This window comes from Ciconia boyciana, chromosome 2 (assembly GCF_034638445.1).
Source record: "Ciconia boyciana chromosome 2, ASM3463844v1, whole genome shotgun sequence".
Classification (NCBI taxonomy): Eukaryota; Metazoa; Chordata; class Aves; order Ciconiiformes; family Ciconiidae; genus Ciconia; species Ciconia boyciana.
The window spans coordinates 101,621,835-101,639,833 of record NC_132935.1 but is presented as its reverse complement, the minus strand read 5'-3'; the positions used below and the strand labels follow the sequence as shown (position 1 = coordinate 101,639,833).

General features: G+C 36.6%; 1 protein-coding gene across 2 annotated transcripts in view; it reads right to left on the bottom strand.

Moving 5' to 3' along the window:
• CDKAL1 (CDKAL1 threonylcarbamoyladenosine tRNA methylthiotransferase) overlaps positions 1–17,999 on the bottom strand; it is a 432,576-nt gene that overhangs the window by 137,793 nt on the left and 276,784 nt on the right. For both annotated transcript variants that reach the window (XM_072853370.1, XM_072853371.1), the window contains exon 11: positions 6,401–6,546. In XM_072853370.1, coding sequence (XP_072709471.1) covers positions 6,401–6,546 — 146 coding nt within the window. The remainder of the gene's footprint in view (positions 1–6,400; positions 6,547–17,999) is intronic.

The following is a 17,999-nucleotide window of genomic DNA, read 5'->3' as shown; positions in this document are numbered from 1 at the left end:
AGAAAAGGGCAAAGAAGTGCTGTACAAGCCAAAATGGAAAGATTGTCAACCTAAAATGACATTCAGCTTGGTTGCAGTAATGTAACGGTACGAAAAAAAAAAAAGCAAGCTATCCTGGAATGCTTAATGTTTGCCTCTCCCCAGTCAGTACCAAAGAAAAACATACTTTTTAAATTTAGCTAGTTGAACACTAAATATTCAAAATATACTAATGAACTTAATGGATCTGCAAGTGTTCAGCACCTTTGAAACCTCTCACCTACTTATACCTCTTTACATGACCTTATGAATCACATGCAAGGCAGGAGGACTTATAAATTCAGCAACTGCTTTATGTCAGCCCAAATTTAAATTTCACGACACCTAAAGACAACTAATCCTGTGGTAAAAGGAGCTTGTAGTCCATCAAAGACTACACCACTGATCACTAGGGTAAAGTCTAGACACAAACTTGAATCAACTTTTGTGCTCTGTCTGTTTGGTGAACCCCCCCCCGCCCCCGTTTTACTTTTTGGTGCTAATTCAATACTGTTTACAAACACCCAGTTCATTTAAAACACCAAAAAAAAGACACACACATTTGGTAAAGTGATTAGTTCAGACTCCAACTGCAGACAAAAGACAGAGTAAAGAGAAGAGTCTAGAGACTGAGGTATACAATTACAGATAAGTACCAAACACACTCAGCAATTTCTTAGCAGAAAACATCATAAGGATTTTAAGCAGATGACATTTGCATTTGCAGTAGTTAGACTGACAGAACAGATGTACTAAAACCCATTAAAAAAAGCCTAAATCTGAAAGACGTGTCATGGTTTGTTAGGGCCACGATTTGCACATCTGCAAAATGAGCTCAACGGTGTCTCTCTCAGAGAAACAAAGTGCATTTTCAGAAAGAAAATTAAACACATTCATGCTGAAAAAAAACCCGAGGGAGCTGTTATAGTCTACTTCACAATTACCTGCATTTTGAAAGTGAGTAGAAATACGTATGTAAAAATAGTAAATAGTTATTTCAAAATTCTTTTATTTGTTGCCTTCAAATTCTAGTTTAAATAACTGGCAGGATAATGTGAGAAAGACAACACTACTGCCATGAGGCCTGGGATAGTTTAAAAACTGCAGGTTGTCTGGAATAGCTGCAAATTTGATGATGACTCATTTAGCCCTTTATCTTTCAATGTGAACTTAATAATATTCAGGAGCTTACTATATGGACATCTTTCAAAAGAAAATTATTTACAGTTACAAATTATTTAGAGTATTCAGAATTTTCTTGATCATCCAAGTAACAGTATTTGGAAACAAGCTTTTGGGAAGATATTTCTTCCCTGTTCATTATTTCAGTCAAAAGTTAGCTATTAGAAAATAGAGAAAATTTTCAAGCAGAAGACTTCTGGATGGCAAGATACTTGCTTGCACAAGAAATACAGATCGAGATCACAATAAACAGCTGAATTGCCCACATAAGCTTTTACAGTATGTGTTATGATGCCCAGAACAAGAACAAGGTCACAACAGAAGACTAGAACCTGGGAAACAAATTACTGCTTGTGAAATTGCTCAGAAAGGCAAGAGCAGCCATACTGAAACATACTGGACAAAATTATATTGAGAAAGCGGACTATGAAAATTTTTATTCAGACACACAAATAGTCTTGTAAAAACTAAGACTAACATGGATATACAGCATGATTAGGAGGAGACAGTAGCTGAGTCCACTTTGCTCCCAGCCACACTATTTTACCCTGAAGCAGCCTGTCTAAACATCCAAGCAGATGCAGCCTGGCTGCCACTGCACCAAAGAGACAGAAGTCATGGCAGATCAAAAGAAACACGAGACAGTCACTGCTGAATCCCCCCAAATCCTTAAAAACAGAATTAAGAGGTGGCCTAGGAAGCTGCTGAAGCTACCATTTGTTGGCTTCACTCCTTGTAAAGCAACAGGGAAGAGGGGAGCCTCCCTGAAGCCAGCTGTCCCAAAGGACTATATATAACACCTTCTCTCAATTTGGACAATATCTCCAGTTTCCAGACCTTCAGCAGTCGTCTGTAATTGCTGGGCAACTAAGATTCAAGTTTACACGTGATTAATCTTCCAAGCTTGCGATTTATTTTCTACTGCAGTCATTTACTTTTGGTCCTTTACTTTCCTTTTTCCAACTGCATGTAATTCTCTATCTACATATTCTGAAAAATCGATACTTGATTACCATTAAAAGTAAGGGAGGTGGGGACAGGGTTGCTAGTAGGTCTGATTTTGATGGAGAAGAGAAAAATAGTGCAAAAAAGAACAGGACTGCCTGCCTGACAGAGCTGCGGCTCTCCCCTCTGGCAGCCCAAGTTTGCTGGCTTTCAGATGATATTGGAAAGCTCAGATGTTTTCAGTATGAATTATGAGACAATGAACATGAATTATGAGCTCAAATGAACAGCAGCAGCCACCCACAATTAATATTACGATTCTATCTCAGAACACAAACAAAAACAAACCGTGAAAAAATCCACCTTTTCCTCAGCATTATGCTATTTCCCAAAACACAAAGGTATAGTGTTTCAGCCTAGCTCTAAATTTCCCTACTTTTTTTATTTGTCTAGATTTTGGTTTTACAATTCTCTTATCTTATTAAGCAGCAGTAATAGAGAAAGATTAATATAAACGTTGATGAACACCATAATTGCTTCACAAACCAGAAAGGTAAGAGAATGTTGTATGGTCAACAACAGCAAACAAGAAATTTGGAAAACACATTAGCCGTCTAAGGATTTTTTAATGGGTATACATTCACATTGCTGATTATTCAAGTAATTACAGAATATGACATTCAGATCTCAGGTTTCTTTAACTAAAACATATTCCAATTGTTTGCTTTTATCAGCAAAGGTAAATTTCAGGGGATTAAGTTTCAAAACTTCAAGATAATTAAAGCAGTCTTGCTCTTTTTGCAACTACAAACATCACCTCTCAGAAATATAATTTATGCTGAATCTTGAAAGTTGAGATCACTTGAAAAACAACTCACATTTTGATATAATGACACCACAATTAAAAGACTTTCTGACATAAGACTAAATTGGTCTCTGGATTAAATTTACTAAGCAGCGCTTTCTAAAGCTCCTGTATTTAGTTGCAAACACATTGAAATTAATATCTTGAGAATAGTCCCTCCAGACTACTGTATTAGTCTCTAAAGACTACAGACTAGGGCACTAGTCCCTACAGACTATATAGAAGTAGTACAGCACCACCTTCTAAATTAATCAGCATATCCTTGTTTCCTTTATGCTGTTGCTCTCTAGAAGAGTTTACAAACAAATCCTCAGTAAATATATATATACACACATATATTTGTAGATCAGCTACTGACCTATCAACTGCACAACAGTGTTTTTCTCAATACTTGAATTTACTGAAATTTCAGTGCAAAAAAAGTGCAAAATATCAAAGCAGGAATTTCTAAAAAAGTATAAAACAAGACTTCTTGTCTTGTAGTTCAGTTTTTCAGTCTAATGGATTTGTGTTTCTGGGTTTATGTTCTATACATTTTGCTATTGATCTTCATAATAAACCAAAAACGTCACCTGGCTGGGGAGAGTGGCTCTAAAAACCAAAGTGTTGCATATCAAAAGACTGCACTAAAACACCAATATTCATTTTTAAAATTCATTTCTAGGGTTCCTGCCTGAAGAAAGACTCCTAAAAGAGAAGAAAAAAGTGACATGTCTAACTTCACAGTCTCAAAGGGTCTAGAATGCTCCATTCTTTTAAAAAGTGGGTTTCAACACAAGTAGTATTTGCTTTGGAGAACTCTAGCTTCTCTGTAAGGCATTCTGTGCTCAGCAGGATATGAATAAATCCCCACTCTCAGAAGGAGATAACTCTGCAATCACTCCTGGCTCTCCAGAGGAGAGAGGCATTTGCTCCTTCTTCTGGAGAAAAAAAGTCCTACAGTGTTTTCTTGGCCTGATTGAGAAAAGGAGGAGTCAGGAATCACTTGGTACCTCTGGCGTTCCAAAACCAAAAAGATGACAGGGCTCATTCTTTTTCTTTTTCCCTTCATTTTGCACTTGCTGTACTTCATTTTTATTTGCTTAGATGTTTGACCTCAAGTTATTAAGCACTTAACTGATAACCATATAATTCCTTGATGTGGGGCTTTACTTCTTCAGCAGGTCAGCCTATACAATTACCGGTTTAATAGAGTTTTAGGTGAAGATACTATCAGAGCAGATGTCATGTTTTAGAGACGAAGGCACCATTTGGAATCTACTAATAAGACCCTGTACATCTTGCGTAGGAAGCTTCTAGATGACTTTATGGCCCTAGGAATAGAGAAAGGAGATAGAGGGGATTCTACTTTTGTTTTATTTTTCCTTTTTGATAAATGGAAGATGGAAATAATCCCTTTTGGCTATTAAAGTAGTTCAAACACATATTTAATTTTAGCTATTCTGGCTCTAGGCTCTGGAGTTGTCTGCAACAATGTTAAGTCCTGGCAAACTTTGTGCTGAGATCTTTATGGGAATATCTATATGGGAATGTACTAGCTGGCTGCTGCCATAAGAGGAGAGACTACAAATGAAGACACTATGCTCTTAAGTGCAAAAGAAAAAAAAAAAATTAGTTTTACAGATGTGCACATGTTCAAATATCCAAAACATTTTCTCTGCCTTGCATAGCTTCCTCATCCTGCTGCCATACGGTGCAAAGAATTTTCCATCTTAATATTTGGAGACTGTTTTCTAACAAGAACTACTAGATAGTTTGGTAGTTTCTTAATAAGCAGGATAAATAAAGTTTATTATTATTTAAAATTAAGACATCAAACCAATTATTTCTTCCTTGTTAAGTTCACTACCAAAAAGCCTGTGGAAAAAGATGTATGTCATAGATTACTGTATATTCAATGACCAGCTGTTTTAAATTTGGATATTAAGTAATTCACTCTTTTCTGCGTGCAAGAGCTGAATGATTTAATAAATTCCCACATGCCCCAACATGTGCCAGCTATACTAAGTTATCTAAAATCCAGCTGCTGTTATGATAATAGCTGCCAATGCTAAAACTACTGAAGAGAATAATGAATCAGCTTCAAGTCAACTAAGACATAAACTGACAGAGTTCCCACTTAAGATACGTGGGAATACAAGTTATCTGTTAATTAAAAAAGAACACTGACCCATAGTCACATGAAAATTAAGTGCCAAGAATTCATGTGCATTGTTTAGGGTGGAAAATTAACACCCAATCAACCTGTATGAAGACAAGCAGCTTCATTTCCACCAGTTGTCCTAGATGCATAGGAATATCCTATAAATTACACATACAGTTTGCAAAATAGATTCTATTGTGTCGCAGTTTGCTTTTCTTTCTCACACATCATAATTCCCATGCAGATCTTGCATGGCATGTTTTACATAGCTAGACTGCTGGATTTTTCAATGATCATGAAAAATTGATTACGAAAATGATTATGAAAATTTGATTATTTTATGTACAAGTATTTTAATGCAATTTAAGAGTCAAAGGTAGTCATTGCCCTTAATTCATTAAAACAAGCACACAAACAACAAAAAAAGCAGGTAAAGAGAGAAAGTAGCCAAACCAAGTGACAGAAATAATTCTCCAGACACCCGTTTTTAGGGCAATCAGTGCAAAAATATCCACCAAAATATGTCACTACCAAATTCTAAAAGCTAAGAAAATACTTCCTTGGATATTAAATTATTACTTGTAGTGACAAAAGCTTTGCAGGTGAATGTAACTTTCACCTTCGGGTCAGCATAAGTAAACATATTACGATACACTATCTCACAATTAGCTCTGTTGTTAAGGGAAATAATTTTGAAATTATCCTAGAAATCATCAGTCCCATAAGCAAGATTAGAGCATTACTATATTGATGTAAATGTATATCAGCTACAGGACATAAAATACTTCTTATTAAAAAAAACCAAAAAAACAAAACAAACAAACAAAACCCAAAACCAACCCATTTACATTTGCTGGAGCTGGTTCATCTCCAGTACACAAAGTATACAGTGCTCAAAAGCCACATTAAAGAAGACTTCAGTAACTTTAACTTCAAGCAGTCTACATATAAACATAGTTTAAGCATAAAAAATAATTTAAGAATGTATTATTTGAAAAAGATTAGGAGTATATTGACAAATTAAAAGCATGTCATGCAGAGATTTAAGATGCTTATAAAAGCTCAAGCAAAGGGGCAAACCACATCAAGGGGCTTACAGAAAACTCAAAGACTTTGAAAGCTTAAAGAAGCTCATTCTTTTTCATACCTTAATTATGAAGTTGCAAGTAATTGTGTTTTCAGCCACATGTTCTTGACATTGCAAAAAAACCCAACACTGTTATTTTCTGAAATATTAGTAGACTTACTTTTCTTTAAGGAAATCCACTACTTGTTTGAAGTCTGCCACGCAGTATTCTCTTTTCATGTCCATGAGCACACTGTCAGAGGCTGACTGGACCGGTATGTGCAGAAAAGCATATACTCTTGGATGATTGAGAATCTTTGCCATTTCCTAAAAGTTATTAAAAAAGAAAAAGGCTTCAAAGCATTATGAAAAAAATACACAAAACTCCTTTAAATTAATATATGGGTAAGTATCAGTAGTAATATTTCTGAAACCCAAACAATACTGAATTGCAGTGGCCCAGTTTGAAACAGTAGGGACAGGAGAAAATATTTGGAACCAATTTTGTTTTTAAAGAAAATAAGAAGAAAGCTATGGGATTGCATTTCCTTTGAGATACGGATGACATTCCCTACATAGTAATGGTTATCCATTTAAGAGAAAATTTAAGAGGTAAAGTATTGTGAAAGTTGGTGCTTTCAGACAGTGGCTGTTTTCAATTTCAGAAGATGGCAAGGGTTAGCTGCTTTCTTGTCAGAGTCAAGTAAGTTCTCGGATACCAATATGGAATGTCTCTAATTGGAGTATCCTTAAAGTTGGCCATTTGCTAATTAAGGTATACCTGGCCATTTGCAAACCTGCTCCAATACTGGTCTGAAATATGTTACCTGTGTTATTTCACAGATAAGAATCCAGGAATTAAAAGCGTTTGGCTATAAAATGGATAGAATTAATCAGGGGCAGCTAAAAACAGAGTAAAACAGGTTGACAAGAGGCAAAGGATGTTATACATTTTGCACAAATACAAAAGGTCAGAAAGAAAACAAAGTAAAGGTAATAGCAAAATGCAAAAAACTCCCCAAATCAAAGCCACACCAAACCCCTGATTGAGGCTTGGCAGGGTGATGGAACATGAAATAGGGAATAGACTATTGTGGTCACATTTCTTTCATTTTTATTATTTACACAATTAAGGACACATACAGTCTAGCAAGAAAGTTTACATATTTTTAAAAGTTGATATAAAACAGCATCTAGATTGTGTGCAATATGGTACGATACAGCCTGTTAATCTTTACCCTGCAAAAAAATAAATGAACTTGGACAAAGAACCATGTTACACACACAACCAGGTTTTCACTTAAGGTTTTCCCTTTCTCCCCGCGCAGCGAGCATACAGGACACGGGCTGGGACTGAGCGCACTGCCTGCTCTTCTGCCGTATGCATTCTGCACACTCCAGTCAGGCTCACTCAGACCATTTCTCCTGTTTTCTTTGACAGTAAAGATACTCTGTCTGACAACGCATACTGCTGCCAGATTTAGCTGTTAAATTGCAACTATTTACAAATTCTTTCCAGATCATTAATCAGCAATATTAGTCACGCATCTAGATTTTCTCTCTGTATTTCTACAAGGTTGGCCTAGATTGTTCAAAGAGAAGGTAAGCACCGTTGTGCCTTTTAACTTTCAGGTACCCGCCTTCTAAAAGCACTGTTTTTTAGAGCAAGAAGAAAAAACGCTCTCTCAACACACACCTTTCATCTGACAAACATATGCATACAAAACCTGAACTCTCTCAAATCACTTTTGAAAGCAGTTTTGAAAGTTTCTGTCTAAGATCCTATTACATAAATGTCTAAGAGAAGTGGTTACATTATTCAGTGGAATATCTATCTCAGGTATGTAAACTAAACATTACAGTAATAACTATACTGATAATGAAGGGCATACAATTTGATGCACAGAAAGGCTGTGTGCAGTGAACCTGGCTCTCAGTGGAAGCTGGAGATAGCTGGCTTCATGAATGAAAGAGTGAAGAAAAGGCCACCATGCATCCATACAAATTTTATGCGTCCATTTCAAGTGGAACCATTTGCTCACGCCCGTAATAATTTTAGATGTTCCGCTAGAATATATTTTCAAAATGAAAGGGTGTAGAACAAGTTCTGTAAAATAAAGTAACAAAATGAGGAAAACTTTCCTTCTCTTTTAAGCTTTAAAAAATACTGTAAATGTAGTTTATATGAAGCATCCTAGGAGTAATCTGATTTTTTTTTTGCTAATCAGTAATAAAATATGTTTGTAAAATATAAGAAATGGCAAAAGGGCTAGAACCTAAGCTATGTACCACAAGCCTATTATTCTGCTTATCTCTCAATTCAAAGCACTTCATTCAACCTTCAAAAACAGATTTATGATATAAGAAACCAATAAAAGTCAAGTTTCGTAACATGTTTCTGAATCCTTCAGAAACTCTGAACTAATATTTCAGAGTTTAAGAACTCTGCCAAGTTCTTAAAAATAACTCGCCCTACAACACAGAAAAAAACCCTTTCTTGCTCCTCTCAAATTTGGCATCTTCTGAATAACAGTCTCTTCAATATGGGATCACTTTGTGAATTCTTTTTGAAGGTAATAAACTATTTATTAGAATTTCTAGATACAAAAGTGTTATTTTATTCCAGCTTTTGTAAGGCTGAGAATCATTTCATAGGGAAAAAAAACAGATTTCTATCCCCCAAAAAACACAGGGAATATCACATTTAAAAATGTAAGATTTTGTTCTTTCCCCTTTGCATTCACACTAAACAACACTTACATTTTTTAAGGGTTGCTTTTTAATCTTAAAATAGGGATTGATTCTTTCCATGGTAGTAGCTACTTTTAAATTGTGTACAAAACTAGCCATGCACTGCAGGCCAGCAGGAACTAATAAAAAAAAGCATAACTACCTTGTCTTTACCTGTGTTAAAGACACCATACTTAGTAAAGAATGAGAAACTACCTTGTTTTACCACAAAATTTTGGTTTTTAAAGTCACAAGTGAGGAAATTCTCTAGTTATGTGAAAAAGTTGGTTTCATTTGTCTTCCTCTCTTTTTTGCCTCAAAAATTGAAAATTTTGCTGCCAAGTGTGAAAAGTGAAAACCAAATCCTAAAATCTAAAAAGAGTTTTCCTATCGAGAGGATCTCAAAACAACAGCCAAGAAACCCCAAACCCGTACGATAGTTGCTTATCTTACAGTAACGTGCAGAATCCTGCTGGTCTCACATTTGCTCTACTTCAGCGGAACGTGGCCAAGAGGGAGCTTTCAACTACACTTCCTGTAAGAGGAACTAAACTGATAGCGTTCAGCAGCCATAAACAAGACTCTAGTCAGAACTGCTTCTTCTAGTTATCCCCCATCTAAAAAAAAGAAATCATACGGCTTCTGCAATCACTGTTGGCGATATCTTTCAGGATTACTTTAAATGACAACAATTGTGTTCTTAATTTCCTTTGGTTCTGTACTAACAGGACAGAAAATGCCTGGCGTTAATTAGCTGAACTTGTCAACTGTCACTACAGGTCCCTGTATGCAGTAAGAGCCATGAAAGTAAGCTCAAAAATATTATTGGTAATTCCACTGCATCATTTTGTTTTAGAAAGATGCACATCAGTCCCTCAATATCAAAGAACATGCATTCTTTAGAAAGTAAATTGCTTGTCCTGCCTATCAGAAATGCATGTAGCACACATGTTATTGTGTATAGTTATTGTGGTCACAGGTTTCAGGTATGTTCTGGACACTCAAAGCTCCTTCTAGAGAAGAGGAGTTTGCAAACAACTCTTTCTGCTGTGAAGTCCTTTTTTTGCTTACTTTCTATATCTAAAGTTACACAAAATATGCTGCATGTGCTTTAAGCACTAGAGTCCTACTGATTATATTCCTCTATTTTCAGGCATAGATCTGAATCAAAGGGCCTACTGATAAACTGATTTCCCACCAAGTACTTCAGGATCATAACTATTAACTTGGTGAATTTAGCAGAACACAAATTATTAACACAAACCAAACACCAGACAGAAATACCTGATGACCCACTGTTTCTTTGTCATTCACTTTTAAGTACCACTGGTGTTCTTAGATTTACCTTTTATAACCAGAAACTTGGAGTGAGCAGTTCAGAAGGAAACAGAATAATGAACCAAACAAAAGTTTTGCATTATTACACCAGAAATCTGGATAAATCAATCTTCCAAACTTTGTAAGTGTTCAGGTATAAATATCACATTCTAACCCACAGCTTTAAAGTAAAATTGTGCCGTCTTACCTTTTATCCTCCCTACACCTAAAACTACAGTGAAGTACTTTACCACATAGGTTTGATTAAATTACAGCTATGTGCTAAACAGTTAGACTTAAGTCAATGCTGACAGATTTTCCCACACCACAGATTGCACACAGAATACTAGATTTCATCACTTAATAAAACTATTAGTTAATATCCCGGAGAGAACTTGAAGGACATCATGGGCTAATGCATAATCGTACTTTACAGTGTCTCAGCCTTCTAAGCTTAACATCTGTTTCCTGTTGTTTTTTATAAATATATATTTTTTTTTTACAAAGTGCTTTGCATTACTAGATATAATTACATATTTCAGTTAGAAGGAAAAATGCAATATAGAATTTTATTTCCATCTGGAAACAATAAGGGAACAACTTTTTCAAATTATATGACTGTGAAAGAAAATTTCTGTCTTTAATCATGACTGAAACAGCTGATTGCCTTTTCCCCCATCCCCTGGAATCTAGTAATACATCTATGAACGAAGGAAAGCACTACACGAAAATGACATTTCATGTAAGAATGAAAAGGTCAAAGAGTAGCACAATTTGTTTTAAGCTGACTTTACAAAAAATAAAAAAGTCATCTACATTTGGAATCTAACAATGTATGTGAAATATCCTTTAGGATACTGATCACATAGGAAATAATTTTTTCCAGTTCTTAGCAGCTGGAGTACATCAGAACACAAGGCACATTGCCAGAAAGATTTTTATCTAGTCAGTATATTTTATCCCAGCAATTACAATACACAAATTTAACCACCTAACCAGAAAATCAATCCTTCTGTTTGTAATGACACCATGCGCAACCGCAGAGAATCACAGAGACAATAAACATCAATATCTGTGCATCTTTATGTCAGTACCAGCAAGCTGTTCAGACAGTGATTCTTTCCCCTAACCTAAAGCAGGCAAAAATCCAGTATTTGAATTCTGCCTTGTGTTTGAGTCATAATGATCTGAATAACTTGCTTCCTAGCAAAAGGATTTTGTCCTCTGCCAGCAGTGAAGCCCAAAGAAACCCTCACCCATATGGAAACATGACAAAATGGCACTCCCTCAAAACTTCTTCCCCTTGTGGCAGATGTTAGTTTGGGATATGTCACAAGGGGTGCCTGCTGACTGTTGTCTTTCAGAAGCCCAGTGGTGCCACCACCAGCATAGCCTGGATAAAAATCAAGTGGCTGTGGTCCATTTTATAAATTACTCTGCTGTAGTACAGTTCAGTAACAGATGTGATCTAGTGATGCAGGCGTGGCAACGATGACACAGTATGATCGAGTCTGGAAATCCTGTAACAGTTTTGTTAAAACTAATGAACAGGGCTTCACCCCCCCTCCCCGCCCCTCATGAGTAATGGGGCTGTAAAAACCTAAGAACATGTAGGATGTGTAACTGCACACCTCCCCAAGGACACTGGTTGGAAGGCAATGCCTCCCCCTCATCTGTATATGAAGTAGGGGAGATGTAAGGAAGCCGTATGATGGGCAAGCTCAGTGGCAACCTCTGCCCCATGTAATATGACATGACTTATGCCCAGGTCTTTATCCTATCATTAGGATAAAGGGAAGTCACACTGGAGCAGTTAGAAGCCCACACAATTCTGACCAATGTAATTTGAACCTTAAAATCAAATCTTTGGGTTACCAGATGTAGGGCAAAAATCTGGTTTGTCATATGGGAAAAATGCCTTCTACATTAACAAACAAAAAATTGGTATTAGCTCAGCCACCCTTAGAAGTGGATATAAACCAGACTGCAAGCCATGATATGCTGATAGGAGAATGAGCCATGATAGCCATATGCTCGGCCCTAGCTGTTCCCAGCTGTTTTCCTAGGTGTGGGATCTCTCTATTGCTTCCAATCTCATAAAATAGACAACCCTAGCTAGCTAAGCAATTTTTTCTCCCTCGGCTACATATTAAGCCTGATCTATTAAAAAACAAACCAAGCCAAATGAAAACCATCTACATGCCTTCAAAAACTTGCTATATCTTCTTTTATTAAAAATGAAGACAGGCTAACAGGAGTTTTTGCAAAAGAGTGACAGTCAGATAATACTATAATACAATACTGTATTTCACAGTTCAAAGCTTCAGTTGCACCTCTTCCCATGAGTCAGTGCACAAACAAGGAAACACCCAGCACCAAATACTAGCTACCTGATTTTTACTTTTAAACAGAGAAATATCAAGAACTCTCTTATTCAGTTAACAAGTACGTATGTTTCTTCTCCAAGATACAACTCTCAACCTGGATATACACAGTATCCCCAAGAACAGAAAAAGCCTCTGCAGAGTACCATTTTTTTGCATTTATCTGATAAAACCAGTAATTTTTATCAGAGATAAAAGAGATAGGGTTAGAGATATCCTAACCCCAGTTGCCGAAATACTTCACGCTAAGAAAATTGGTACCCTATCACAGCCTGCTTCCAATATTAAAGTAGGACTGACTTTGCATTGGGTAAAATGTAAAGCATCAGCATCTACATTGGGTAGATGCTGATTGCTTATTACTCAAGCCTGTATGGAGCCGTGAGCCCAAGTATAACATCTGAGTCTCTGCAAGCATGTCAGCAAAACACAGTTGATTCAGTGACACATTCAGCATTAACAGTACTACACTGATTTCCTCAAGGTACTGCACACCTTCAGTTCCCACATGAACTGACAGGAGTTGTGTGGTTGGAAATATGCAGTAAGTGGTTCAGTGCTTTCAAAGATGAAAACTGCTACTGTTGCTGCTGCAGCCATCGTTACAATCCTAAAGAGACTTTGTGGAGCTTCAGAGTGCTGTTTGTCCAGTTTCAATAAACAGATTCACTTTAAGGTGAAATGTACATTTAATTAACAGCTAGAGTGATGGCTTAATGACCTAAAACCATCCAACCAAATAGCTAATGCTAATTCCTTGTGAAATGATTAATTCTGATGTGCAAGAAAATACATACCTTTTCATTTTCCCCATGGTGATATCTAATTTCTCATCATTAAGCACTCCTCAAAGGAAATATTTTTTTCCAGAAGTAAATTAATACTCCTCTTTGCAGCATGTATCAGAAACACAGATTGGGAAGTTCCCTAAAAAGGTGATTTATTGCAACAGCACGCTGCTACTTTAAATAACTCTCTGTCTCAATCATATTTTATGCTAATAAAACCTTGAAAATGAATTAAAGCATAGAGAAGCACACACTTACAACAGGCGAGTAGGACTGTCATGCTACCTTTTTGTCTTCAGAAACCTGGATGAGTGAAATGGATTGCTAGTTTCATCCATACTATGCATTTGTTCACCACCTCAAAAATGAGAATCCTGTATGATATAAAAGAATTGATGGTTTCTGCTCAGAAGGAAGTCACAGAACGAATGGCACACCCCATCAAAGTTCAGCTGCACTGAGATGGATCAGTGCCAGGAAGCCTCCCTATTGTTTCCCTCTATTTCAAAGAAGCAAATACAATACCTAAACCAGCATCTGCTTTAGCAGGTTACAGTGGAAGGAAAATAGTGGAAGGTTTTAATCAAAACCTAAACCTTTAGGCAATTGCAATCACTTTCTTTCTTTTGTAGATATCCAATTCGCTGAGCTAAATTTCATAGCAAAACCGAATAAATACATTCAAAAACATAATGACAAGATTGATATAATAGAATTTACGTTCTTCAGCAGCTCTTGCACATTTAACATAACTAAACTAATTGAATTCAAACACTGGGTAGAAGAGATTTTATGTCTTTTCCTCAATTCACAATGGTACAGAAACCCAAAGCCAATATTATGTGCAGTTTTATTAAACTTTCTAGAAGACATTATATTTCCTTTTTCTCATTTTTTAAAGAATAATCACCTCAAAAAAAAAATTCAAACTTTTTTAAACAAATGCCAAAGCCTAATGAAGCAAGCAGTCTTACTGAAGATTATGTAGATGATGTTGCAAAGCATAGTGAATGTGACAGCTCATCTATCAAGAAAACAAAGGGGGTTATGCATCTAAACTAAATAGAAGCTTTTGGAACAGTATGGAGAGTAGTTGGTAGGACTTTACTTATTATAATATAAATAACTAGGAAAGTGAGATCTTATTTGTTTTTCAATGAAGGCAGAAATATTAAAAGAAGATGGCGCAGTTTATTATGCAAGCTATATATTTGACAATAGCTTCTACCTCAATACCTTGAAGTGCATGGCAACTGCTAAAATTCCCACTTTATTTCGCAAAAATGCAGTTTCCCATATATGTACTACCCGTTCTTTGAACAAACCGCTCAATTAACGGTGATTTTTATTTTCTGCTAGTAATCCACCAATGAAGTAAGCTACAGCTCCAAAGGTCTGCTGGGATGAGACAGTATTATAATTGACAGACAACCTGACACTCAACACAAGATTGAGAGTGGATCTGTGTGCATTTAAATACTCTTAATTCTTGTGATATCTAACAAGCAAGAGAAACATTCATATGAGCAAATCATAATTAAGGTACAGTTAACATGCACAGCTTTAACTGGTCAAGCAATGTGCTGCTTAATGTTAACCCCTTTTTGCCACACCAATTTTTATGCACGGATTATTAAATACAGCAGAGCACTAGATGCATGCACAAAATATTCTGTCTTGATGGAGAACTGAATCTTGCATAAATAAAAGCAGTTCTTTCTGTGTGTTTCTCAAAGCACTTTTCCTACTAGTGTTACAAAGAACAGGAGCTTCATTCCCAGCACCACAAATATTCCCTTCTACATTATCTAGAAGCAAACCTTTATTGTTCATCAAAGTTCCCAATACAATAGCCTTGTTAAGATTTTTAAGGACACCCAGGATTCATAAATACAACATAAAACCTTCAAGAAGAGTAAGATGGGTTCCTGTTTTGACATTTATTTAAGCCAAATCACATTCCACCAGCTAGCAGCAAACGTCACCAAACATTTATGGACATTAGGACCTGCTGAGTCTGAGATCTTGAAACTCTGGATTAGAGAAAGTGGTGTAACAAAATGTATCTCAAAGCACAGCAGAGATTCATCCCTTTCCTAACCCCATAATATCCAAATATACATTCACTCTGGGGTGAGTTCACCAATGAAAAAGGTCCCATGACACTATGCCTTAAGGAGCAGTTGCAAGGAAACGTGCTATATGTGGAAACCCCAAAGACGAAGAACACTTTAAGAATAAGAACAGGAGAGACAGGGTATTTTAGTACTAAAAGAATAAAAAAGCTGGAATACACAGAGTAAGCAAAGATGAACACACAGCCTCCACAGGACGAATAAGTATTTAACATAATACCAAAGGAAACAGTAAGCATCCCCCCCCGGCTTTGTTTTTTTCTTTTTTAGAAGCCCAGATGCAACTGCTCCTCTTCTCCTCCCCTTAGTATTTGAGATTTCTTTCAATTTTACTGCTAGCAAGACAAACATAGTTTGCATATAGACAACTATGTAATTACAGCAAGGGAAAGTTGCATGGTCCACTGACTACAAAACTCATAGTAATAAGAGGTCAAGGGCTTGACTATTCATTTATTTAAATGTATGACACAGTTTTGATTTTTTCTGGTCAAATCAACAGATTTTAATTGGTGCTTTCAAATGCAGCAGTCTACAAAAACGACAAAAATATTACTAGAAACAAAGCAAATACATGCCCTAAAGGCCTTTTAATTCCTGAAATCATGCTGCCCTTTTATTTGCTGTTGAAGAATGTGTGCATATTATTCCATTTTTAAATGCATTTCAAATCAGCTTACACTCTAGCTTATTCAAAACTTGAGCTTATGCACAATGCTCAAAAATGTTCAGTGCACTCAGAGGAAAAAAGAACAATATGGAAAAAAGCAAAGTGAATTAGTAATTTTACTGTAATACGTATCTATGTGCTGTGTCAGGGCACGTTTGAGGAAGCCATCTGTAGGGTATCAGCTTCAATGAGGTTAAGGAACATAAACATTGAGCTGACATGAAAAATCAAAGCAAAAGAGCAAAGAAATACTATTGCCACTCGCGCTACACTTGGCACATCTTATGCATTTAAAGACACTGCCGCCATGCAGACTCCATCTCAATGGTTGATGTATCACTCAAATGTCCTGAATTAATAACAGAGATAAAGCCCACAGATGGCATATGGTACAGTTTGAGACAGACTCATTTTGACAGGTGACAAAGACTACTACTCATCTAGTCATGTGAAATTAAGCACTTACGGGAATGGCAGGTGTGAACTGCCTCCTTTATACAGATTTGGAAGCGTCCCATCGCTCACAGAGTGTGCTGTACTAAAATCCCAGACAACTCTGGAAGTACAATTAGTGTTAAATCTGCAAGGGAGGTAAGCTAAGGCTGAGCTGTGAGCCCCTGCCCTTTTACAGTCTGGATGATCTGCATTCCCTTTCGATTTGGGCAGAGCCCCAGATACTGAACAAGAAAATGAAGTTAAAAACCTAAGAAAAAGTGAAATATATTCAAGGCAAAAACCCCTAGTCTCTAACACTACGCCACTAACATTAATTCGTTTCAACCTGCTATATATTTGGCCTCATTTTTTACTTTTCGGACTAACTCCCATTAACCATTTATCTACTACCACTGTTTTAATGGATTTTCCCCAACCCTCCCTCTCCATCAGTCACTGCAATCGGATGTAAAACACTGTCTCACTAGAGCACTAGCCAATAACTCCATAATATGATTACAGAATAAATGCCTGGAGGTTACTTCTAAAGCAGGATGTATGCCTTACGTACTTTTGGTACCTGTTGATACTATAGGATGATAACATCTTTGCCATCTGGCAGTCTGTAATTCGAACAGTAGCTCTGTGCAAATACATATGGGTAAGAGTCCACAAGGTAACTGTACACATGTGCATTCATTGCAGGTTTTGCTAGGGCTATAAAATGGATCCTAATACTAACCTTTTCTTTCACCTTTAACATTTTATAAAAACAAAACCAAAACAAAACCAAAAAAACCCCCAAAAACCCAAAACAAACTCTGAGCTAAAACAGTTTTCCCTGACCAAAGTTCATATCTGTTTACTGAAATTTTCTGCCATGTAGATAAAATCCCAAGTTTTCCTCAACGCCACATGGCCTCACCATAAATAAGAGAGGACAGCCACTGGACAAGGGCACAGATCTCCAAATCTCAGTTTGAGACCAAACTTAAAATAAGCAAGCTATATGCTTCATGATGTATACATTCAAACAAACTGCTGAAGACTGTGAGAGAGCACTTTGGAAAATGCAATACTATCTCCACTGGTTGGCCAGATTTTCTCTGAGACCAAAACTGAGGATGTCTTCTGCAGCTAAACAGCAAACTCCAACTTCTTTCTCAGTCTTAGTACCATGATTAAGAGAAACAGTGTTGGGGTCTCGGGTCCTTCACTTTTTTTTAAACACACCAAATAACCCTTGTGTCATACCAACAAACCTCACGCAGGAGAAGTCATACTATCATTGCCTGTGTTCACATTAATGTGCTAGCTGAAA